A 24470-nucleotide genomic window follows, 5' to 3' on the forward strand; every position below is an offset into this window, starting at 1 on the left:
CGTGCACATTGCTTAAAAGTGAAGAGGGTGCTTGATGAAGGACCCAGGGTAACATTAAAAAGGAACTCACTTTTGATCCCATTTGCATTGAAAATTACTGAAAGTAAAGGAAGGACATATCCAGTTCCATCTTTTCCATAATTTATTATGGTAAGTAAGTATGGATAAATTTTATGTGTACAAAATCAATTAGGAAACACTTTCAGCCTCACCTAGACTAAGTAAAATACAGGGAGACAGAATTGGTTAGGTTTGGGAAATCTTTGGTGAGAGTGTCATGATGTGGGGAATGATAGTAGACACGGGGTGAGAATGACGAAAAATGAGGAACAGCAAATGACCTGTGGATTTCTTGTTAGAATGACTGTGTCGTTAGTGGCACCACCCCCTGAGCTAGAGAATAGGAAAGAGGGAACAGATGGATTGGGGGAAATAATGACATCAGTTTACAAATGTTGAATTTGGAAAAAAGGTCAGTTCTAGGAAGTAATTTCTGATAGAGAAGACATACAAGTCTGGCATTCAATCCTAGACTAATGATTCATACCTGACCATGCTATAGATGATACTTTTGTAAAAATGTATTTATTATTATTATTGGAAAGGCAGATCAGATTTAAGGAGGGAAAGAGAGACAGAAAGATCTTCCATGCTCTGATCCACTCCCCAAATGTCCACAATGACCAGAGCCGAGCATATCTGAAGCCAGGAGCCGGGAGCTTCCTGCAGGTCTCCCACGCAGGAGCAGGGTCCCAAGGCTTTGAGCCAGGTTACCCAAAGCATAGTCTGTGCATTGGCAGATAAATACCATCTAAGAACTTGCTAGAAATATGAAGTCTCAAGGCCAACTCTAAGCCTGCTATTTCAGAATCTCTGTTGTCAGAACCATGATATATGCTTTTTCTAAAAGCTGCCTGGTAAACAGTGAAGTTGGATAAACATTGATTTAAACCATATGAATGCGTGAGATCATACAGAGCGGGTATAAAGGGAAGTTAGGCACGCGTAGGGAAATCTTTCTAGCTCTACTTTCTATGTCAAATCTGATGAATACTTCTCTCCTCCTGCGCTAAAGCCCTGGTCCTACTATCACTGAGCTTCTTCCTCACTTGTGCAGCAGCCTCCGCGTAGGTTTGGTAACTTCTCTAACACTATTCCTCTTGTGGCAATCACAGCGAGAAGCATACCATTAATCATTTCATTTCTTGACTTTCAACTCCTTAGGGCTCATTCATGTTTTTAGCATAAAATGGATAAATATCTTACATAAATAATTATTTCAAAACAACAATAGGCTCACAAGAAGTTGAAAGGAAATATACAGAAAGCTTTCTTCTTTGCCCACTCTCTCCCAATGTCAACATGTTTCTCAATTCTTTACAGTATCAACCCAAAAAAGAGAAATTGGTCAGTTGACAGAGCTTACTTAGAGTTAAAAGTACTGTGACAGAGCTTACACACTTGTGTGTGTGTGTGTGTGTTTGTGTGTGCATGTGTGTGTAGTTAAGTCCATAAAACGTCTTATAAATACCAATGCAATCAAGATTCAGAACTGTATTGTTATCAAAAGCCTTTTTTATTCTACTGTTGTATGGCTGCATTCGTGTCCTTCCACGTCCACCTCTAAACCTGGCAGCCACCAGTGTGCTCACCTGCTTTGTAATTGCTGTCAAATTTCAAGAATGTTATACAGATGGAATAAATATATATTCTTGAGATTTGTTTGAAATTCATCATAGTTGTGTGGATACTTTCATGGCTATGCAGTATTTGTGATACAAATATATCATAGCCTGTTTGCATTTACTCATTCTGTTCTCTCCATTCTACAGGTCAGCCCATCCATTTTTAACAGTTTGGGTATTAAATTTTCAAGTTCTAAAAAAATCTTCATTTTGTTTGCCTTTAAATTTCCTATTCTTGTTGAATAGAGATGAAAATTTATACTTTCCTCTTTGGTTTTTCTGATCCCTCTCTTGGCAGGGAAGAGGAGGGACACCTCAATATTGCTATTTGGAAATAAAACTTCAGGCTCCCAGGTATTGTATTCTCTAATGTTAACCAGATGGAAGAGGAGAGATTTGCATAATTATAGTCGGGCCAAGATGAAAGTGAGGATTCCATATTCAGTTTTTGCTAAATTGGGACTTTTTTTTCTCGTTTTGATTTGAATAACTGGAATAGTGTGGTTTTGATGTAAGGTTTTTTGTTTGATTGTTTATTTATTTGTTTGGTCTTTCTTGCTTGAATCTTTCCAGTCATTTTTTATAGTGGTGAATTTATTCTCTATATCTTTCTCCAAAATTAAAAATTGGCGGTGGTGGAGGCAGGCCTGTGCACAGCAAGGTAATCTGCCACCTGTAGAGGTGGCACCTCATGTGAGCCCCAGTTTGAGGCTCAGCTGTCCCATTTCTTTTTTGGCGTATCTTTTTAATTTATTATTATTTTATAATACAGTTCCATAGGCTCTGGAATTTCTCCCTCCCCCTCTCTAAATTCTTTTCCCTACTGGCTCTCCCTATATTATACAATACTATACCCCTTCATAAACAGTCATAAGTCCATCATTCTGCTGTTTAAGTGTATCCTGACATTGTAGGCATATACAGTGGCAGAAAGTCCAGCATCCTATTGTCAAGATGCATTTAACAGTTTCATTGGGAGTCCATTTTTAATTTGGAAGTGGAGATACACACTGCATTGTATCTTCACATCTGGATATGGCAATATCTATTACACAGTTACTATACAATTCACGCTCATAAGTACAAAGATTTTCAGTGCAATTATTGTCAACACTGGAGGAAGAGTGTTGTGTCAAAAATCTCTCTCCAAACAGTCATAAGAATGAGGAGTAAGAAATGGAAAGTAAGGAGACATTACAACTATATAACTTGAAAAAGATGCTTTAGAATGATTGTAATCTGGCTCTTAATTTAAAACTGAGAAAATTTTTTGTTGAGAGATAAAAGTCTATGTTTCTTCTAGTTCTGGAGTTGGGATAGAATAAGTTAAGACCCCTGGCACTCTTAAGTCATTTGTTTTCCATATGGTGAAACATTCTCAGAGAAATAGTAATCTTTCCACAATGTAGCCTGCTTATGATCTAGAATAGCACTTAAGCATTAAGATGCAAAAAACAATTTCATGGGTCTGGTTAAAGTGCAAATTTTTATTCAATGAGTCTTGAGCAAAGCTTGAGATCCTGCATTTTCTTTCTTTTTCTTTTTTTAAATACTTATTTTTTATCGGAAAGGCAGATCACATTTACAAAATGAAGACTCAGAATGGAAGATCTTCCATCAGCTGAAGCTGAGCTGATCTGAGGCCAGCAGCCAGGAGCTTATTCTGGATCTACCTGGTAGGAACAGGGTTCTAAGGCTTTGGGATATCCTCTGCTGCTTTCCCAAGCCATAAGCAGGGAGCTGGATGGGAAGTGGAGCAGCTGTGGCATGAACTGGCACCCATATGGAATCATGGTGCTTGGAAAGTGAGGATTAAACCACTGAGCCATCATACCAGGCTCAAAGTCCTGTAATTTCAACAAATGAGCAGGTGGTGATGATTCCCCTAGCTCTTCCAGTAACAGCATTCTAGAACATTGTCTCAAGTTAGAACTTTTCAGAAATTGCCCTTAGGAACTGTAGCATTTCACCAAGAAAAGGGAGAATTAAGTTTTGACAAGTGAGTGCCAAAACATGCACATGGCTGTGTAGGGGAACACTGAGAAGATGTGAACGTGAAGTCAAAGAGGAGAGTGTTTTAGGGGCCATCTGGAAGCCAAGCACGTTTCTGGCTTTGCAAGGTATTTGCTCCCTTCAGAACTGCTCTAGTTTTGTTAAAGGCCACAAGAAAGCACATAAACAAGTCTTAAGCTGTTTAGCTGCTTGTGTAATCTGCTTGAAGCTTCAGGTTAAGAATCTTTCCCTGCCAAATAAGGATAAATTGACGTGCCTGCTTCCTAGCTGGATTGCTATTCTGTAATGAGTGACACCATGGAAAAGGCACACAGTATTTCACTGGCAAGGCATGAAAGTTATCAGAAATCATGGGTCTTTGTCTATGTCTGCTTTAGACAAACGTAGATCTGCATTAGTAGAAATATAGTCAAATATGTAACTGTCCCCAGGCTCAGCCCCTGCTCCTAGCTCCACTTTCTTCACAGCCTGGAATAAGTCAGTTATTTTCTCTGATAAATTTGTCATCAGAACTTAATGACATTGGCATGTGTACTAAGATCTATTTAAAATCACCTCGAGTGATATGCAAATTAATACTAGGGGTTCAATGCAATTAGAAGATGGAGCCAAAATGTCTCAGTTGGATTTTAGCCTAGATTCTGCACCCTGGAACCTTTGGGTACAGAAAATAAAGCCATCCATTCTCAAATAAATGTCATCACTTTTAAATTCCTAGTTGTCACTTGGACCCTCGCTCTGCCAAATATCATCTGCCTTTGAGGTTCCTTCTCTCTAAGAAAATACACGTAATATTGATTAGAAAGCGATATTACGTGTTTCTCTGTATCACTGCTCCCACACAATCAGCATTCCACTTCTGTTCTCTAGAGTTCCAAGGCAACTATATCACTGAGAGATTGCATGAGTAGCTGTGTGTCAGGGAAAGGGAAGGAGTGAGGGCTAGCAAGAATTAAAGATGGGAATGCCAAGGGACAACAGACATGAAATCACACACTACGACTTGGCCCTTGGATCTCAACGTTTTGTATGGGTTTCTGAATTCAGTGCTTATTTACTGACAGTGGGGAGCCTATGTCCCTTTTGTAAGAGGATCCAATTATTGGAAAACTAGGCTGTCCCAGTCTCACCGCCCCCCCCATCTCCTTCAACTTCTCTGCTCTAAGATTATGACGGTGAGATTAAGGAGCATGAGGGGATTGCAGAGGGATAAATCAGGATGCAAAGATCCTTCTTCGTTGTGCGAAGAAGGCAGCTGCACAGCTTATAGACAACATTCAGCTCTGCTTTTCTCAGCTTTCGGTGAGTATGGGCAGGATATAATGGATGGGCATTGAAAGGTTAATCTGACTGTAAAACAAGGAATAATAGAAAGAACCTGCTGGGTCAGAGGGTCTGAACTGGGGCTGGAGAGGAACATGGGCAGGAACATAAAGGAAAGACACCCAAACCTCCTGGTAATGCCAAGGACCAGGGGAAGTTGGTTATTGCAAGGTCATTGCTGAAATGGGACCTCCCCTTTTGTGGCTTCACAGCAAACAGTTTTCTGGGAAAGGAGGGTCCTGGGGGAACTGAATGACCACAGAGGAAATATTACTGTTTGTTCCCACATGTGCTTGAAAACTCAGCCCAGGCACCCAGAAACTGAGAAACTAATGTGAGAGTGAGGATAAGGGGGAAGGAAGGAAGGAAAGAAGGAAGGAAGGAAGGAACGAAGGAAGGAAAGAAGGAAGGAAAACCCAGCTGAGTTTGAGCTCAGTGAGTATGAGGACTGACTCGAAGAATATTAGCATAATGCCATGTTGGTGCAATCAGAGTCCTTGGGCATGAGATTATGGAAGGGGTTGCATCACGGTTAGTGTTTAAGGCTATTGGGAAGCTCTCCAAATCTTTCCAAAATTTTCTTTCCCAACTGGTATCAAAGAAAGGGAGAAAAGAAAAAATATTAATGCTTAGTACATTTACTTTAAAATGTGTGTGTGTGTTGGAGGGGTTGTGTTTGGAGAATCACAATGTACATTCAGTAGCCATACATTTAGGGGACACTATACTACACAGGGTCATGATTTGGATAAGAGAAATTGCGAAAGACTTCTGAAAAATGAATGGCAGAGAAATGGAGATACAGGACAAACTTAGGACTTTATCGTCCTGCATGAGGTTCTCCATTTGCACGTGAGGATATGTATTAGGAGGTATTGAAGCTATTCTTAAGTGTTGTAACCCTGGACCACCGGATCATTCAGCTACGCAGGTGACTATGCTAATTACCCCATGGAACTCTTTTCTCGCTGTCCTAGGAGTCGGGCAGGGGAACGTCAGCCACCCAAGGACCTCAAAATGAGTGACAACAACACAGCCTTGGCTCCTCCAGCTTCCAGCCAGGGGCCCACCACGCCACGCAAAGGCCCTCCCAAGTTCAAGCAGAGGCAGACTCGCCAGTTCAAGAGCAAACCTCCTAAGAAAGGTGTAAAAGGGTAAGGCCAAGGGGGAAAACGGCATTATTTCTTTACCACAAGACGGCCTTGGCTTTGAGAGAGTAAAGCTCACCATAGTGAGCAATTTCACGAATATTTCTACCCCCACTGACTTCCTTCCAGGCTAGCTCAGTGTTTGCCAAATCATATTTGACCTGGTTGTCTTTTCCGTCTCAGTTTCAGGTCTGTCGCTTAGTTTCATGTGGCAACAATGGCCTTGGTGTTGGTCATCGTCGTGTGTGTGTGTGTGTGTGAGAGAGAGACTTCTTGTCAATATACTCTGTCTATCCTTTATCTGGTAAACTGAATTACTAACTTTTTCCAGATCATAGTTTATTTTTTATCACTTTGAATCTTATATTTTTCAATTCTTCAGGTTTCTCTTCCTCTCCTTATCAAAATCCTAATCATTTTTCAACACACAGCTCACATTTTAATTTTTTTGGAGCCACTGCTGACTTTCTTTCATGCTTGCATTCTAACTTGCATTTTTTTATATTACACTTATTTGTTTAGATCTGTTCCCTAAAATTAGTATTCTTCTGAGATTTTTTTTTTTTTTTGCAGTTAACCCTCTATGCCTCATCCAGTACATGACACACGGCAGCTGCTTAGTTAATACTTTTGAACAAGTGGCAAAATGGTTAAGATGGACAAACTAATTACTTTTATCCCTTTCTTATCAAGCTTCTCATTTCAATTTATATTTTACAAAGTAAAGGTTGACTATAAAGTTCCATTGCTATTTTTTTCTGGTTCTCAATAGTCTCCAGCTAGATTTCTACAAGAGAAGAGTATTTGTCTGGTAAACCATGATAAAAATTGCCTAAGTGACACTTTTAATGTTCTCCTTCATTTCAAATAAAGGGAACTTCCCTAATACTTACATTTAAACCTTTTCTTCTTTGAACCAAGAAACTCTCAGGGACTCCAGAATCTTTGCTCTGATCTCAATTCACTTTCTTCCTTCTTCTTTTCTTTTTCCCCCATAGGTTTGGAGATGACATTCCAGGCATGGAGGGTCTGGGAACAGGTGAGCCACTCGCAGATTTAAGTGAGAACTTTGGAGTTTTTGTCTTTTTGCATGGGGACTGTGACAGCCACAAGAAATACCGAAGGCAGCAGATCCTTTGAAAACATAGAAAGTGGGGGTTTGGTTTATATGCCTAATGAAGTACCTGGGTACCCAGGGGAAGAGCTCTGAAAGAAATCAGGATGTGTCCCGACGTGTACTGAACCTGCCTAGAGAACAGCTGGCGGTGATCTGTAAGATGTTATGGCAGTAAGGCTCTCATAGCTTGTCTAGCTCAATTTTACTTTTCAGAGGAGAACTCTGAGACTTAGAGGAATCAAGTGACAACCTGAGGCCGCAGAGTGAGGTATTGGAAATAAGAGTGGGGCCGAAAAACATTTCCCTCCTCCCAGACAAACCACATCCTCACTGATTTCCTCTTTGTAGACATGTTCAGGCTCAGACTAGAGGCCTCTACTGTGCGCACGCAATATAACTTCTTTTCGTAGGCTAGATGCTTTCATTTCTTGGATAAGGAGTGCAGTAACTGTATACTACTTTTTTCTATTTAAAAAATCCATTTTATTTCTTCAGATAGTTTTAGATTTACAGAAAAATTAAGCAGAAGATAAAGTTCCTGTTGTCTTCCTCTCTTTGCATACAATTTCTTTTATTAATAATGCCTTGGCAACGCTAAAGTAGAATATTTGTTATTTTTTAAATATATAATATTATATATTAATATGTAACATTGATATATTATTATATTAACTAAATTCATAGTTTGCATTAAAGTTTATTCTTTGTATGTATAACCAAGAGTTTTAAAAATGTATAATGCAATCGAATTGTGGTTTATGCACCATTACAGAATTGTACAGAATAATTTCACTGCCTCCTGAACTTAAGTTCTCCCCTGCCCCAACCACTGAATTTTTTTTTTTATTTCAATTGCCTCTACAGTTTTGTGTTTTCCAAAATGCCATATAGTTAGTTTCAGTTCATCTGTTACATTCATAGTAATCAACATCTTTACCGGGTGGTTTCAGTGAATTTGCTTTTTCAAGTTGAATGTGATCCCTTGGAGCTCAAGTAAGTTTTCAAGCCTCTTTGTACAGCTTATTTGCACCACTCTCTGGAAGATAGGCTTGCCTTTGCCAGTGTCTTTGGAATGATGTAAAGAGGTTTAAACAAGTATTGAGGGAGGATTTGATGACGTTGACCTGGTTCTGTCCTATCTCAAAACTCTGTGGCTTTCGTCAGTGGTTTAATCACTCTGGGTGTCAAATAGCTTCTCTGTAACTTGGGGATTAATGTGTTAATAATTAAAACAAGGGTTGGATTTGGTGATACCTAGAGATATCTCCTCCACCTGCAATTAGATATGAGTATTTTGAAGTGTATAAAAAGTCTGAGAAACATGATGAACTCATCTGAACATGAAGGGAGGGGAAAGATCACAGATTCCCAGACCAGGGGAACCCAAAGCACTCCTAGTTCTCATTTAAGTCTTGGGCCAGACTAGAATTCCACTTCCGTTTTATGCTTAGTGGTCATATTTTGGGGAGACTCTGTGGTCAGTGAGCTGTATCCCAAAGGAGAGCCCAGTCAAAAACTATGACTAACCACCCAAAGAGGAGGTGGAATGAAGACCACAGGTGCCTGGGGTCAATAATGAAGCAACTGATAATGAATGCCCCAGTCATGAGACCAAGGAAGAGGAGCCAGGAACGTCTGCCTGAGGGTGTCCTTGTGAGATGAGGCAGGTCTGCTGGTCTGCTTACGTGTTCTTCTGTCTCTTGCTCTCTGTCCCTCACAGACATCACGGTGATTTGTCCCTGGGAGGCATTCAGCCACCTGGAGTTGCATGAGCTCGCTCAGTTCGGGATTATCTGAGCCACAACAGGTTCCACTGCTTAACTGCGTCTGCTGTAGCTTCGACTACTTTTGTCCTATTGATCCTGGAATTCAGTATTGGGAAGATTGGGTAGAAGTTTCTTGGGCTCACATGATCATTTCCCATATGTGACTTCTCTATGGTTTGCAGTTTAGGACAGCTCGGAATAGTCCATCAAAATCTGCTTTTATTAGGGCACCTAAGACGTAACATTTTCCCCTATCAGTTGTTTAGAACTCATCAGTGTTTTCTCTGTGTGTGTGTATGTGTGTGTGTGTGTGTGAATCCTTTAAACCTTTTTGCTAAACATTCGTAAGAATTCATGGGAAACATTCGAGATAATATTCTTGTCACTCCCTTCCCCTTCTTAATTGATAAAGGAGAGATGTCTGCTTCTAATCTTACAGTGCAGTTGTATTAAATGCCAGATGCAAATATGTGATGGTTAGAGACCAGTAAGATAAGGAAGTCAGAGCCATATAGAAATTTGTGTTCTAATTTTGATTTGTAAAGTTGTAGATCATACACTTTCTAAGTTTTGTTGAGCTAGGTTATCCTGAAGCATCTTCCAGCTTTACATTGTACAGTTCTTAGCGGGTAGATTTAGATTGAACCTTAAAACGTTAACAATGTGAGCCTTCTTTTCAGATCCTTTTCAGACTCAGGGAGTTTCCCTTTCAATGAAATTATTCTACTCCTGGATTAAGCTGAGAGTCACCGGTTATTTGTACATTGACTGGATTTATGAAAATTCCCCCCTCCCCCCCAATCACTTTTAAGCTACAAATTGAAAGGACTCTCGTGCGATAAGATTGAGACTAATGTGAGTTGCAACTTCTCAATAAAATGATGCTTTGCTTCTCTGAAGTTGTGTCAAATGTAACGTGCACACAGCTGTTTTCAATTCATGTACTTCCTCTATCTGAATCAGATGCCTTATTTCTAACAGTCTGAACGTCTTCATTGCAGCTTTGTACTTTGTGGCAAAAAGAATGGTGTAAGTTAACTAGAAGAGCAGGAGACTAGAAAGGAAAGAGATTATAATCTTGGCCCAATTAATACATTTCTCCATTATTTTGAGCATAAAAGCTTGCCCTTAAGCTTACCTGAATTAGATCACCAAATCTTGAGTCTTTTATAAGTCATAAATTCTGTGGCTTTGAGGTCCTTGGAGTCTACGAACCCCATGGAAATTAGAAGAGTTCATCTTGTGAGAGAATTTATTTTACTGTATCTTCTGTGCTAACTGTTTTTGCACAATTGACCAAATGACCTTCTGGCCAGAGCACTGGAAGTACAAGAGTCAGATATAAATTCAGGCGGAAGCAGCATGCAACCAGGCGTGGCGGCCATGTGTGCTAACCTTTCAGCGGGAGTTCCTGCCTCCACCCAGGCACCTGTTTCCCCTCTTGCCCAAGCAGGCCCTGCCCTGTTTTAGATCAGCCGCTGCATTTAACAACTGATGCCTCTCCACTTATCCATCCCAGGCCACTCTTCCGTCAAGTGGTCCAGGTTCTTCTCCACATGGGTGAGTCTCTGGGATGCATTTGGATTTACTTGCAAAGGCTTCCCTGAACAGGAAGCATTACCTTAACAGAATAGAACACACCCAAAGGAACACATCCAGTGGCCAGGATGGAGAAGGATCCAGAATTCATGCAGTATGAGGACCTATGGAAGGGGCTGTTACTGTTTAGCCTTGAGGATAAAATGACAATTTCCAGCAAATATTTGAGAACACTTTCCTCCTAATAATCATTGTTGAGGAGCTCTTGGTAAAAGCACCCTGAACTTTGGCCTCACTCCAGAATCTCCAAAGACAGTGCAGATGCTTACCGTAGAGACTAAGATGTCCATTCAGGCCCCATCCAGGCCCCATTCAGCATAGAATCATAAAAGCAAGTTAGACATGGAAATAATTTCAATCATGAACGCACTCTTTCCCTGAAGGGTGGGGCTTCTGTTTTGAGTCTTCCAGATTCAAAGATGCAGTCCAATTCTGGATAGCACTGCCACCTTCTGTAATGAGCAAGTACTTCACCACTTGGGAGCCAACACTGAAATCCATGCAGCCAGTTCTGAATTTGTTCCCATTCCGAGCCCAATTTAAATTCTCTCAGAGTGCTTGGCTATGGAAAGGTTTTACCTGCACAAGATAAACAATATAAAGGTATGAACATTTGCATGGAATAAGGTAAGCTTTGCTTCCACCCCTTGTAGTGCTTTTGGGTATAGCTGATTTAGGACTTAATATATCTTGTTAACTAATTTCCATGAAATATAACAGTACTCCGTAATTGGTTCTTGTTTTTATACAGAAAAGCTATCCGTTTTTTTTCTAGGTTAATTGCATGCCTAGCTGATTTAATGAGTTCTTGATTATTCTAAAATTTTGATAATTTGTAAGTCTACATATATTATCACATATTAATCATTTTTATGTTGCTGTGCTAGCACACCATTTGAAGATGAACTGAAAATAAACCATTAATTTAATGTTTGACCCCTATTTATTATTTTTTAAATATACTGTCATATGAAATAGCTCCTTTGATTCGGTGAAAGCTACAGAGGATGATCTGTGGCACGGAGAGTTAAACCACCGCCGACGATGCTGGCATCCCACATGTGAGATGATTCGTGTCTCAGCGCTTCACTTGTGATCCAGCTCTCTGTGATTGTACCTGGGAAGGAAGAGGAAGATGGTCTCCTGCACCCACAGCCGAGACCCAAGTGAAGTACCCAGATCCTGGGTTCAGCCTGGCTCAACCCCAATGGTTATAGTCTTTTGGAAAGTGAACCAGTGGATGAAAGATTCTCTCTCCCACTCTTTTTGTCTCCTAATTTGATCTTTCAAATAAATAAGTAGCTTTTTTTTTTAAATGAAGGCTGCAATATCTTTTTATAAAGATCAGACCAAATGAAATGGTGGCAGGAAAAAAAAAAACCTTCAAAATTAGCTGGCACTCACCAAGGAACGAATTATGCATTCTCATTTTTTTCCAATTCTCTTAAATTCATATTACTTCAGTATGTCTGAATCATGGTGGAAAAGGCGAGACACAGACAAGGAAAGCAGTAATCAGAAAGAGAAAAGGAAGCAACGCAAATATTGGATTATATTAATTCAATAAATCTTCCAGATGAATTTTGTAGTCCAAATATGTTTGAGACCCGTGATAAACGATAGAACACTGATGCATCCAATACATACTACGACTAAATGTTGTAATTGCAAGCTAGTAATGATAGTCGTAAGCTATACAAGTCAATACAAGGGATATGCCACGGTAATGGAATGAAGGTTAAAACTCATAGGATCATCTCAATAAATGCAACCAAATTACATGATAAAAGTCAGCCTTCCTTTACAATGAAAGGTTTTCACGAATGAGTTATAGAATGGATGCAGCTCAACAGAATAAAGGTCGCATTGCGCAAAATCACGGCTGGCATCAGATGCAGTGGTTTAAAGATGGAAACTTGGTCTCTGAGGTCAAGAATAAGAGTGGCTACTTTTACCATTGCCATCCAAAAATAACACTCAAGTCCTCATTGAACCAGTTAAACAGGAAAAAGAAATAAAAGGTATTTGAATTGGAGTGTAAGAAATAAAACTTTCTCTGGAGATGATAAAATGTTACACAAGGAGTATTCAGAACATTCATGGAAAGTAATGTTCTACGTCTAGAGTTTCAAACTTTTGAGTCTTCCCTGAGCGTGGTGAAAATCCTACGTGTATTTCAACTTTTTTATACCCAAGTAATTTTTTAATTCCATTTTTTTCCCACGAACTTTTAAAGTATGCTCACATGTTCTCTTTCTTCCTGAAACATTTGGAAATTCATAAACTAGTTTAGAATTCTGTTCCTCCAGGCTTTTGAGAAGCAAAGTGTGTTACACGAATCTTTTTGATTTCTATGAAAGACTAAAGATTTAGAGCATATTAGCGCCTGCCTTTTACTTTCATAACTTACTGCATATAGAAAGAAGGATATTGAGAATAATTCATTGCAGGATTTATTTTCAGTTTCTGGTTTGGTATGTGTTGTGTCAGTTATTTAACATTTCAAATAACACCACCCAGAATGGTTTAAGTCTGACCCAGGACCTGTGTTTGGTGAAAAAATTAAAATGCTGCTGGGGGCCCGGCACAATAGCCTAGTGGGTAAATCCTTGCCTTGCACGTGCCAGGATCCCATAGGGGAGGGTTTGAGTCCCAGCTGCTCCACTTCCCATCCAGCTCCCTGATTGTGGCCTGGGAAAGCAGTCGAGGATAACCCAAAGCGTTGGGACCCTGTACCTACTGTGGGAGATGGGAAGAAGCCTCTGGCTTTGGATCCCCTCACCTGGGGAGTGAACCAGCAGACGGAAGATTCTTCTTTCTCTCCTTCTCTCTGTGAGTCTGCCTTTCCAATAAGATAAATAAATCTTACAAGAAAAAATATAAAGGATGCTGCTTGGGACGCCTGCGTCTCACATCAGAATGTAAGGTGCAAGTGCTTTATTTTCAGTTCCAGTTTCCAGTGCTTGTGCAGCAGGGAGGTAGGTTCCTGACTGGCCTGGCTCAGCCTGTTATTGTGGCTCTTTGGGGGCACGGGTCAGTAGATGGGAGATCTCTCTTTCTGTCTCTCAGCCTTTCGAGTAAATAAAAGTAATGAAATAAAACACAGGAGGCTCATCTGGTCAAATGCATCAATGCTATTATCATTCTTATGCTGATTTTTGCATCCACCCTTCGAACATCTCAGATGCTGCCCGGAGCGGGTGACATCTTCTGAACAAGCTGAGTGTGAGGGAGGAGCAGGGACCCAGAAGGCAATTGACTTCTTGCTTAAGGCTTCAGCTACTGCAACGGATTTTCTCAAGTTCTCCACAGCCAACAGAGCCAAGATAACCCTTCATATATATACAAGAAAAACAGGAACAGTACACATGAAGGTACTTCAGAAAGTTATGGGAAATGATATTCATTGCAGCATAACCAACAATTGCAAAAACATGGAAACAACCTAGATGACCATTGAAAGAGGATTAGATAAAGAAACCGTGGTTCATCTATTTTATGGACTACTACTCAGCTGTTAAAAAGGACGAAATTCTATCATTTGCATCCAAATGGGCCTAACTGGAGACCATTATGCTAGGTGAAATAAGCTAATCCCCAAAGGACACATATGGTATGTTTGCTCTAATATATGAGAACTTCCATCAAAAAATACACAACAAATCAAATAGATGATCCCATTACCAAATCATTGTGTATTTGGAAATAAATTCTTTCCTATATAAAAAAAGTTGATTTTCATGCCAAGAAAATAAAAATATATGCATGACGTTTTTTTGAAATACTGTCCATGAGTAGTTTGAAGGTCCCTTAAATATATGTGTGTGTGTGTGTGTATACATATGTATGATGTACATGTGTATAACTCCGTATTCTGAGATAGGTGGCAGAAAAAAATACTGTATAAGAAAAAAACCCCTAGTATTTATTTAACCAATTTTTGTGACTGTGATTTACATTAATCTTGAGTACTGAGAATAACAACTCAAATATATTTTTACAGATTTATTTGGTTTGAAAGGCACATTTGCAGAAGGACAGAGAAAGAGCTCTTCCATCTGCTAATTTACTCCTCAAATGGCTGCAATGGCTGGCGCTAGGCTAATCTGAAGCCAGGAGATTCTTCAGGGTCTCCCAGGTCCCCCAGGTGTGTACAGTGACCCAAGGACCTGGGCCATCTTTGTGTTGCTTTCCCAGGCACATTGCACTGTATAATTTCTACAGTTAAGATTAGAGCAAAGCAGCTAAGACTCTTTATAGAAATAGTTACACTGCCATCTTGTGGTAGTTCTAACAAAAACATCACAGTAAATCCACATACTATGATCCTATTTTATCTCAGCAGCTAACTGTATACTAAGATAAAAAATAGATTATTTGCCACCATTATGTTGAAAGGAAGGCCATTTGCTGAGATATCTCTGTTGGTTTTAAAGTTTGCCCAAAACTTTTCACTCAATCTCTTTTAAAGGGATTATTGCTGACTCACTTGGCTGTCTGTGACCCAAGGATATTCTGACACCTCAGTGTGTGGGGCTTGAGCTGATACGCATGCATATTCATTAGCTCTCCCCAGAAGTAGTAAATGTTGAGACTTTTTATCGTATTGTTCTTTGACAAACTGTTTATTTATGTATTTATTTGAAAGAGAGCCGGAAAGAAAGAGAGAGAGAGAGAGAGAGAGAGGGAGAGAGAGAGACTGTGGGGGGGAGAGAGAACTTGCTCATATTCATTGCTTTACTTTATAAATGCGACAAGCAACAACCAGGGCTGAGCCAGGCTTGAGCTGAGGTCTGGGAGCTCAATTCAGGTCTCCTGTGTGGGTGGCAGGAACTTCATCCTTGAATGAAGAAGTTGGGGAACAGCACTGGAGAAAGCTAGAGACCTCCCAGGGTCTGCTTTGGAAGAAGCTGGAATTATGACCCGGAGCTAGAAATTAAGCCTTGATAATGAAATACTGCATGTGGGCATCTTAACTGCTAAACTTATCACTGCTCTGCTTCTATTGTTTTAGGGGACGTGATGGCAGCCAGTCTGTTTACTTTGAATCTCTGGCAATGGAAACGATGGTGTGTGAAAGATAGAAAGTCAGTGTAAAGTTGTAGACCACATGGATGTGAATAATAGCTTTCTGTGAGCAATTTGTATGTTTTTCATATTAGGGAAAGAAAGCAGATGGATGGGGTTTTCCTTTATTGCCATTGGCCTTTCGACTTCTCATCTTAGCACTACTGTCATTTTTTTGTATGTCTTTTTGTTTCTCTACCCTGTTAGGACATAATCTCCAGGAAGACTAGGAAGTCGTTAATTCCTCTGCTATTAACAACCTTTCCCAGCATGTAGAGAAGTGTTTGGAAATATAAGGAATCTAAGAAATGCTTCCTGGGCAAATGAAGACATGTGTCAATGAATGAGATGATCTTTATGGAAAGGCAGGAGTGTCAAAGATCAATATGGTATAAGCGAGGACTTCCCTCTGTTAGTTTTTAACATCACTGCTCTTTATTCACAAAGGGCCTTTTCCAACTGAAGCACCTGCTGTCATCAGTTTCAGTCCACTCCGCTTTACTTGAAGGGTTGGTTAATTTACGCTGATTTACGTCCGTATGCCTAGCCCATCTTTGTAGACTAAGCCTGGCGATGATGGGACTGGGATGATAAGGGTATGCATGCTGTATTTTCTTAAAGAGGGCTGGGAGACTGAGAGGATTAGGGTTACGGAAGCCATATGTGGTTCCTGAAGGCAGTGACTCCCTTTTTTTGGCAGCAGTAACAGCTCTAGTGTTCTTCCCCAACTTCTCTCTGCCCCTTCCTGTTGTCTGCAGGCAGATCAGAAGCAGCTAAGCAGTGCCCTGTTCTCAGAGATCTGGTTCAGATCAAATCCAACGCCAGTTTCATTTTTCTCCTGCCTTCCCCAGGGTTTGTAACTGACATTGGAAGTTTAGCTTTGCATCACATCAATGTCTCCTTCTTACATTTTTAGCTCTCTAACACCCATTTGGTTAATCCCTTTTTTATTGACTCTAATTAATTTTTAATAAATCCCATCTGTTAGAATAATTAGTATGCTTCCTAGTTTCCTGTTCCGAATCCTGTTGAATAAAGACTCTCATGATGTTCTTCATCTTACATCTGTGTGTGTTTCTACAAATTCTGTGTGTTTCAAAGCTCTAAGATCTTGCCACAGACTTGTGGAGTTTTTTTTTTTTTTTTTTTACTTATTTAAAAAATATTTATTTGAGAGGTAGAGTTATAGGGAGAAGGAGAGAGAGGACACGAGAGAAAGATTGCATCCACTGGCTCACTTCCTAAATGGCTTCAAGAGCCAATGCTGGGTGAGGCCAGACCAGGGACCAAGAGCTTCTTCCACGTTTCCTCATGTGGATTAAGGGGCTCCAACAGTCGGCCACCCTCTTCTGGTTTCCTAGGCTATTAGCAGGGAGCTGCATCAGACATGGAACCATTGACACTCAGATGGCGTTGCAAGCAGCAGGTTAATGTGCTGAGCTAAACAGCCAGTTCCTCCTTATATTAGTTTTTTTTTTTTAAAAAAAGCTTATTTGTTGTTATTGCAAAGTCAAACATACAAAAGGGGAGACAAAGAGAAAGATCTTTCTTCTGATGATTCACTCCCCAGTGGCTGCAATAACGAGCTGAACTGATCTGAAGCCAGGAGACTGGAGCTTCTTCTGGGTCTCCCTCATGAGTGCAGGGTCCCAAGGCTTTGGGCCATCCTTGTCTGCTTTCCCAGGCCATAAGCAGGGAGCTGTATGGTAATTGGGGCTGCCAGGGCTAGACCCAGCATCCATATGGGATCCTGGCATGTGCAAGCAAGGACTTTAGGTGCTAGGCTACTGGGCCAGGTCCTATGTTAAAAAACAAGGATCTTTTAACTTAAAGATCCTTTTTAAATGGCGGATATTTCAACAGATAGAACAAGTATAGTTTCACAGAGTACAAATGCTGTAACCACTTTATAGTTTATTTCAGTTGCATCAATGTTCTCATACCTATTTAAGATCTATTTTATTTGAAAGGCAAAAAGACATATAAGGGGAAACAGAGAAGAAGAGAGCAAGAGGGAGATGGCTCCCGTTTGCTTGTTTATTCTCAAAATGCCTTCCCAAAACTGGGAATGGGCCAGGCTGAAGCTAGGAGCCAGGAAACCAATCCACGTTTTCCACACGGGTGGCAGGGACCCAAGTACTTGAGCCATCGGCTCCTGCCTGCCAGGGTGTGCATTTAGAGGAAGTGGCGTGAGGGGTACCACCAAGACCTGAACCCAGGCACTCCGATATGGAACCCAGGAGTCCCAAAGGTTGTCCTGCTTGTTCCCCTCATTGCCCAAGTCTACTATCTTACATTTAAAAGTCCCTCTTTGGTGTGGCAGTTAAGGGACCTCTTGGCATACCTGCATCCTATGTCGAAACGCTTACTTTGCACTCAGCTATCAACTTTTTAAAAATTCTTTTATTTGTATAAGGTGAACAAATTTCATGTGTTTCACGAGATTTAGGGGCATAGTGATAGTTCCCACCCTAATCCTCCCGCCTGTGCCCCCATTCACCCTCCTCTTTCCTTCTTCCCTTCCTTCCTTCTTTCTCTTTTAAAATTGTGTGCTTTCCGTTTATTTTACATTCACAAGTTTAAAACTGCATTAGGCAAAGAATTCAACAAATAGCAAGTAGAAAAACCTGCTGTTCATCAAGGGTGCATACAAAGGTTGTTAACAATAATAAAAACCTCAAAATGTCCATCTTGCTCATATGGATTACATTTTTTTTGGTACCACATTTTCTTTATCCAGTCATCAGTTGGTGGATGTCTGGGTTGATTGCATATCTTATCTATTGTGAACTGCTCAGCTGCCAACTTCTGATACAGCTTCCTGATAACATGTACCCTAGGATGCAGTAGGCGGTGGCTCAGTTGTCTGGGTCCTTGGCATCCAAGTAGGAGACTTGGACTGAGTTGTAGGCTCTTGGCTTCAGCCTACCCCACCCCTGGGTTTTGGGTCATTTTGGAGAATGAATCAACAGTTGGAGGATTTCTTTGTGTTTGTTGCTTTGTCTCTGTCTTCCCAATAAAAATGAAAAAAAATTAAAGGGGTCCCTCTTATAAAGGAATGCAGCCTACAGGGATGGCACTCTGGCCCAGCAAGTTAAGCTTCTACTTGCAATGCTGGTTACTCCCCTTCCACTTGATCTTAGCTAAAAGGCCGAGAAGTGATGGTTACTCCGCTTCCAGTTCATCTCCCTGCCAATGGCCTGGGATAACAGCTGGGGAATGACATGACCCCAAACTTTGGGCCCCTGCCCTCATATGGGAAACGTGGAAGATGCCCCTGTCTCCAGCTCTGGCCATTGTGGCCATTTGGGGAGTGAATGAGCACGTGTGGAAGATATTCTCTCTCTCTCTCTCTCTCTTTCCATCCACACTGCCTTTTGAATATATAATGAAAAATATTTTTAAAATGCAGCTTACAAAATCAGTAACTCATGATGAGTTGCCAAAGCTTTATAATTCCCCACACAAGTTAAATGCTTCTTTGTTTTCTCATCTGGCATCTGATGATTCACACGAGGGGGACCAAGGAGCAACAGACCACTGGCTTGTTCCTGAGACATTACAAGAGGGGATTGAGGGACCCGAAGGAACTGAGGGACTGAGGGAACTGAACTGGACAAATGAACTGGTCTGGCCTTTCCTGTTGGACACGGAGGGCAGCTTTCAAATTGTTCATCATGGACACACGGGAGGAGGCCAGACCAGGAACCAAAATTACCACTGGAGATAGTTAAAAGTCTTTATAATTTTACAGTTATGGCCACAGCAGTCTTTCTGCTGCAGAATTCTTCACCTGAGGTGCGGCAGCCCATCTGACTTGGCTGATAGTGTTTATCGTCATCTGCAAAAGATGAAGAAACGATGCAACGGACAGATTCCCAGCGTGCTGCTGGGCCTGCACACAGGGACTCATTTACTTCCTCTGAAACTGTCACCAAGATCAGAACTTCTCTCTGTTGAGTGCCTGTGAGGCAAGGCATTCTCCTGTGCTCCTGGCGGTTATTAGTACATTTGCCTTTTCACAAAATTCTAGAGTAGATACTATGATGAGTGCTTTTATTATGGGGCTCGAATGCTTGTCCTCAATCAAATCTAAGTCCTGGTGTTTGCCTTTTGGTGTAAAATATAATAGATTCTCATGTGTAATCTTGTGGCTGGGGCAAGTTTCTTACTTTACATTAATGAGGGCCACCTAAGATTTATGCCTTTGATGGTATCTGATGTCCCGTGTCTCCCACAGCCTTATTTTAAATTTGTATAACTTGTCCAATTTCATGCATATTTCTTTTTTTGTTTGTATACAGTTATGATATCAGCATGGCTTTTAAAAGGTGTCTTTAGAGAGTTACCTCAGAAGCTGATCGTTATTCAAAGCTGGACTCAGGCAACTGGATCTCTGTCAGTCACATGGGAGGTCTTATTGACTTCCTGGCTCCTGAATTTGGTCTGGCCCAGTCCCAGCTACTGCAGGAATTTGGGGAGTCAACTAGTGGATAGGAGATATTTCTGTTTATGTCTTTCTTTCTGTCTCTGTCTCTCCACCTTCTAAGTGCATAAAATAGTTGAGTTAAAAAATTCTTTCTTCAATGCTCATGTCAATTTAGTCTTCAAAACGTACAGTTTTATATTTCTTCTGTCTGTAGCTTTCCAGTGGAAGAAGGGATTTCTTTCTTTTGCTATTATTCCAAAGCTTTGTGCTTTTGGGAATTAGTAAGCAATTATAGAACATTTGTATGTTTGATATTAGCATGCAGTTCCTACTGTAATATTGCCTAGAACAGGTAGAATGAGCGATCCATTTTATAAATAAAAGAAACTGAAGCTTAGGGAGACAACTGCTCAGTGTGATTAACTAAATTGGTAAGGGTGTGCAACCATGCCTCAAACCATGTCTGTTCAAAGTGCAAAGCTTGTTTCCTGAACCACTAAAATCTGTGCTCCCTTCCTGTGAGCTGTGGTCTCATCATCACTCCAAACATTCTTGGGAGTGATGGTTTCCCAGGCACATACTCAATGCCTTGCTGGCCCCTATCTGTACACCGTAGAGTTCACAATACTATCTTGATGTGTGCAGAGCACCGAGCTGACTCCATTGTCACTTCTTCCTTCTGTTTGCTGTTTCATCTCAGTGCTTGGCATAATGAGTAGCATATAGTTGTCATTTAACATGTAATTGCAGAATAAATGGATGAATGATTCCTGGCTTGCCAAACATGTGCTCAACTTTGCTTTCTATGTCTATATCCACCTGAGGGAACTTCCATCTGCTTCAGCCACCATCAGATTCCCGTAATCAGTAAATGATGACTGTCATATTGGCAATGAATATTTGTTGTTGATGAACTTGATACATTGACACAAAGGAGCAATGAGAAACGTTCTTGAATAGATGCTTTTCTAGCTGTATAATTCACAGAGATTTTCATTAATTCTTTAATTTTGGTGCCAATGGCATAAACCCAAAACTGGCTTAGTAAAAAGTATCATTATATTTTCTCATCTATAACTGTGACATGGAGGTTAGAAATTGGCTTTCTACACTGCTGGGTCCCAGAGCCAAAAAATCTTGTGTGGATTCCCCCCATGTTCTCTTCCCTTCTCATTGCTTTTCTACATCTTGCTGTGGCTTTATTCTGCAGAATGGCTCTCTCAACAGACAAAAATGTGGGCTGACCATAGAAGGACCACAATAGTAGTTCCTATCATGTAGCCTGAAGAGTCAGCGTACCTCAAAGCTGGTGGGAAATGCCAGGGCTCCAGACCTATCTTAGCCTTGCTGAGTCAGAAACTCAGATACTGGGGACAAGTGCCTCCTGTTGTAACAAGCCCTCCAGGTGACGGTAATGCCCACTAAAATTGGAGAGTCCCTATTGCATCCTCAAATAAATGGGCATCATCCACTGGCCTTTCATGTACAGAGGTTGAGGCATGTAGGTGATGGCCTAAATTAAGAGATATATGTTTGAAATTCAAGTCACTTACTTAAGAAGAGCCTGATGAATCTACTGTAATTATGCCCGTGACCCTGTTCTAAGAAGTCTTCAAAAAGAAAGGGGTTTAGAGAAAGTTTAGTAATGGATGCCATTTTTGATAAATTCTACCTTCAAGATGGACAGAACACAGCTGGGAGACACTGACACCTGTATTCCATGACAGGAAAGAATTCGGGGGTCAGATTCTGTGGCATAGCGGGTAGAGCTTCCAACTGAGGTGCTGGCATCCCTTATTGGCACTGGTTGTAGTCCATGCTGTGCCACTTTCAATTCAGCTCCCTGCTATTCCTCCTGAGAAAGCTGTGGAAGATGGCCCAAGTGCTTGAGCTCCTGCACCCATGCGGGAGACCTGGAAGAAATTTCTGGCTCCTGGCTTCAGATGGACTGAGCTGTGTCCATAGTGGCCATGTGGAGAGTGAACCAGCCAATGGAAGATCTATCTCTGTAATTGTTCTCAAATATAGATAAACGAACCCTTGACAAAACATCTCAATTGCCACTGAGAACGTTGGGAGCTCTGCAACTCCCTGTGTTGTTTCACAGCAGTCCTTTTCCCTAGTGATAAGTTGGTGTGTTTGGGGAGGCTGAGAATACCGTGATTTGTTGTGAAGCTGGTCTTGAAGGAATAGGAACTTTGGGGAATGTTCACAGAGGTCATGGCTCAGGGATGGAGGGAAACTGCAAATCCAGTACCTCTGCGAATAGAGGGGCGCCAGGGACAAACAGAATCCCCGGGGGACCCAGTTCTCTCTGAAGTAGTAACCACTTTGGGATTCAGTGTTCTGTAGCAACTGTCTTCACAGATTTAATTGTTTTCATTCTTACATGATTCTGTAAGTTTTTTTTTTTTTCTAATGTTTTCCTCCTTCTAGTGCTAATGGAAACATTCTTGCTAGGGTCAGAAACAAAATTTTTTCAGGACACATTTTCAGAATAGGGAAATCAGTGGCAACAGCTTAGCAGTTGCTGAGCTAAAAGCAAAGATGTAAGCAAGAGCTAGGAGAGGGGTGAGCAGTAATTAAAAATAAGGTAATTCTTGCAAGTAGTCTAAATTAAAACTGGTCTAGATCATCAGTTCAGTAGCAGTTAATGGGAACATTTATTGATTTCTATGGGGTGCTAAGTCTTATTTTAAACATTTTATATTGACTCATTTAGTATTCACAGAAGTCCTATATATTTTACATTTGAAAATCTGGCACAGTTTGCATAACGGACATGTTTTTTTTGGTATAACCCACGAAGGTTTGCCCTTGGAGCTGATCCAGCTTCTCATGACGTAATGTTACCTCTTGAGAAAAGGTGAAACTTCAGTTAAAGCTTGCAGTTGTCTGCTGATGTTCAATGTCCTTCTACTTTAAAAGACCAGCGTGTGCTGTTGCGTGTAAGAACTACTCTGCGGGAAGACAGGCTCCATCTCACTCCTGTCATGACATTGTTATGGCTGCTAAGACATGAACTTTTTTTTCTCCCAAATTTATCTATTTGAGAGCAAGAGAGAGCACACGGATGGTTCATGCTCTCAAATGTCCACAGTGACCTAGGCCAGACTTAAAGTGGGAGCTGGGAACTCAGTCCAGGTCTCTCTCTAATGAGGGTGGCGGTAAAGCTCCTTTTGTCATCATTGTTGCCACCCAGGATCTGACACAAAGAAAGCTGGAATTGGGAGCAGAACCGTGAACTGCATGCAAGTATTCCAGTGTGGGAGGCAGGCATCCTAACTAAGGGGCTTAGCACCTGCTCTGGTGTTGGTTTCCTTTTGAGAAGCATTTCATCGCCTAAGTGTAAAAGCAACATAGGATTTACATTCTTTGAGAAACAAGCTCTAAGCTACTCTGATGCACATGACTGTCTAGAGAGTAACTTGACTTTTCCATAGAGCAACTGACACCCACGTGTTGGGTTTTAGTGTCCATTTGTCATGGTGCCCAAAGACTACTCAGATTGTTCCATTTTATCCTGAATTTCGCAGCTGACTTATTAACTAACGAACTCAGTTGTTCTTATTGGAACAGTATAGGTTCTAGCAAGCTCTTACATCATTCTACAGGAACCAATTTACAAACTTTGTTTATTTCAAGATTCTAGTTGATACATAAATGTAGGAGCAACGGAATTACAGATTGTGTTGCAAAAAGAAAAGAGCCATTAGCCATTCTCTTAAAGATAATATTTAGAAATGGGATAGAATTACAGCCTAAAAGCATGCTATTTCCAGAGCTAAAAGCAATAAAGTTAAAGCAATAAAGAATTTATTATTAGCTCAACTGGGAGACTAAAAAGGGGGCTACAGTGAGCCTTGGGGTGGGTCGGGGGGTGGCGGGGAAGACATAAGAGAAGCACGTCAGGAAAGAAGCAAGCTCTGTCAGACAGTGGATATATTCCAGACTGTTCTGCTGCCCCCAGGGTCCAAAGTCTCCAGACCTTACTGGAGATTTTTTTTTTTTAAAACTTTTTTCCAACCTGACAGACATTTTACTCATGGGAATGCTATGCTCACAGATGTTTTCCCAAAAGATACTTATTCTTAACTTTCCCAGATAACTGGATTAAAAAAACATTTTTTAAAAAGTGAACCTAGTCCCAACCAACTAAGCATTCTACAGCCTTTGCTCTTGAACTTTCAATTCCAATCAGTAATTTTTATTGAGCGAGCAGTTCACACAGACTAAATATTTTGAGAGGGAATAAGATAACTAAAGCATGATCCCCGCTCCCAAGAGGCATAAAGTTTGGAGGGGGAGAGAATACTGCAGTCC

The 24470-nt window shown here is 40.8% G+C and overlaps 1 protein-coding gene across 1 annotated transcript in view; it reads left to right on the plus strand.

Moving 5' to 3' along the window:
* Nucleotides 1–10005, plus strand: part of PDE6H (phosphodiesterase 6H) — a 31235-nt gene extending 21230 nt beyond the window's left edge. The window contains exons 2-4 of the mRNA XM_040967444.1: nucleotides 5999–6175; nucleotides 7168–7208; nucleotides 9007–10005. Of these exons, the coding sequence (XP_040823378.1) occupies nucleotides 6039–6175; nucleotides 7168–7208; nucleotides 9007–9083 (255 nt within the window). The 5' untranslated portion in view covers nucleotides 5999–6038 and the 3' untranslated portion in view covers nucleotides 9084–10005. The remainder of the gene's footprint in view (nucleotides 1–5998; nucleotides 6176–7167; nucleotides 7209–9006) is intronic.
* Nucleotides 10006–24470: the final 14465 nt, after the last annotated feature.

Source organism: Ochotona curzoniae, unplaced genomic scaffold (assembly GCF_017591425.1).
Source record: "Ochotona curzoniae isolate NIBS_2020 unplaced genomic scaffold, NIBS_Ocur_1.0 contig_1482, whole genome shotgun sequence".
NCBI classification, from domain to species: domain Eukaryota; kingdom Metazoa; phylum Chordata; class Mammalia; order Lagomorpha; family Ochotonidae; genus Ochotona; species Ochotona curzoniae.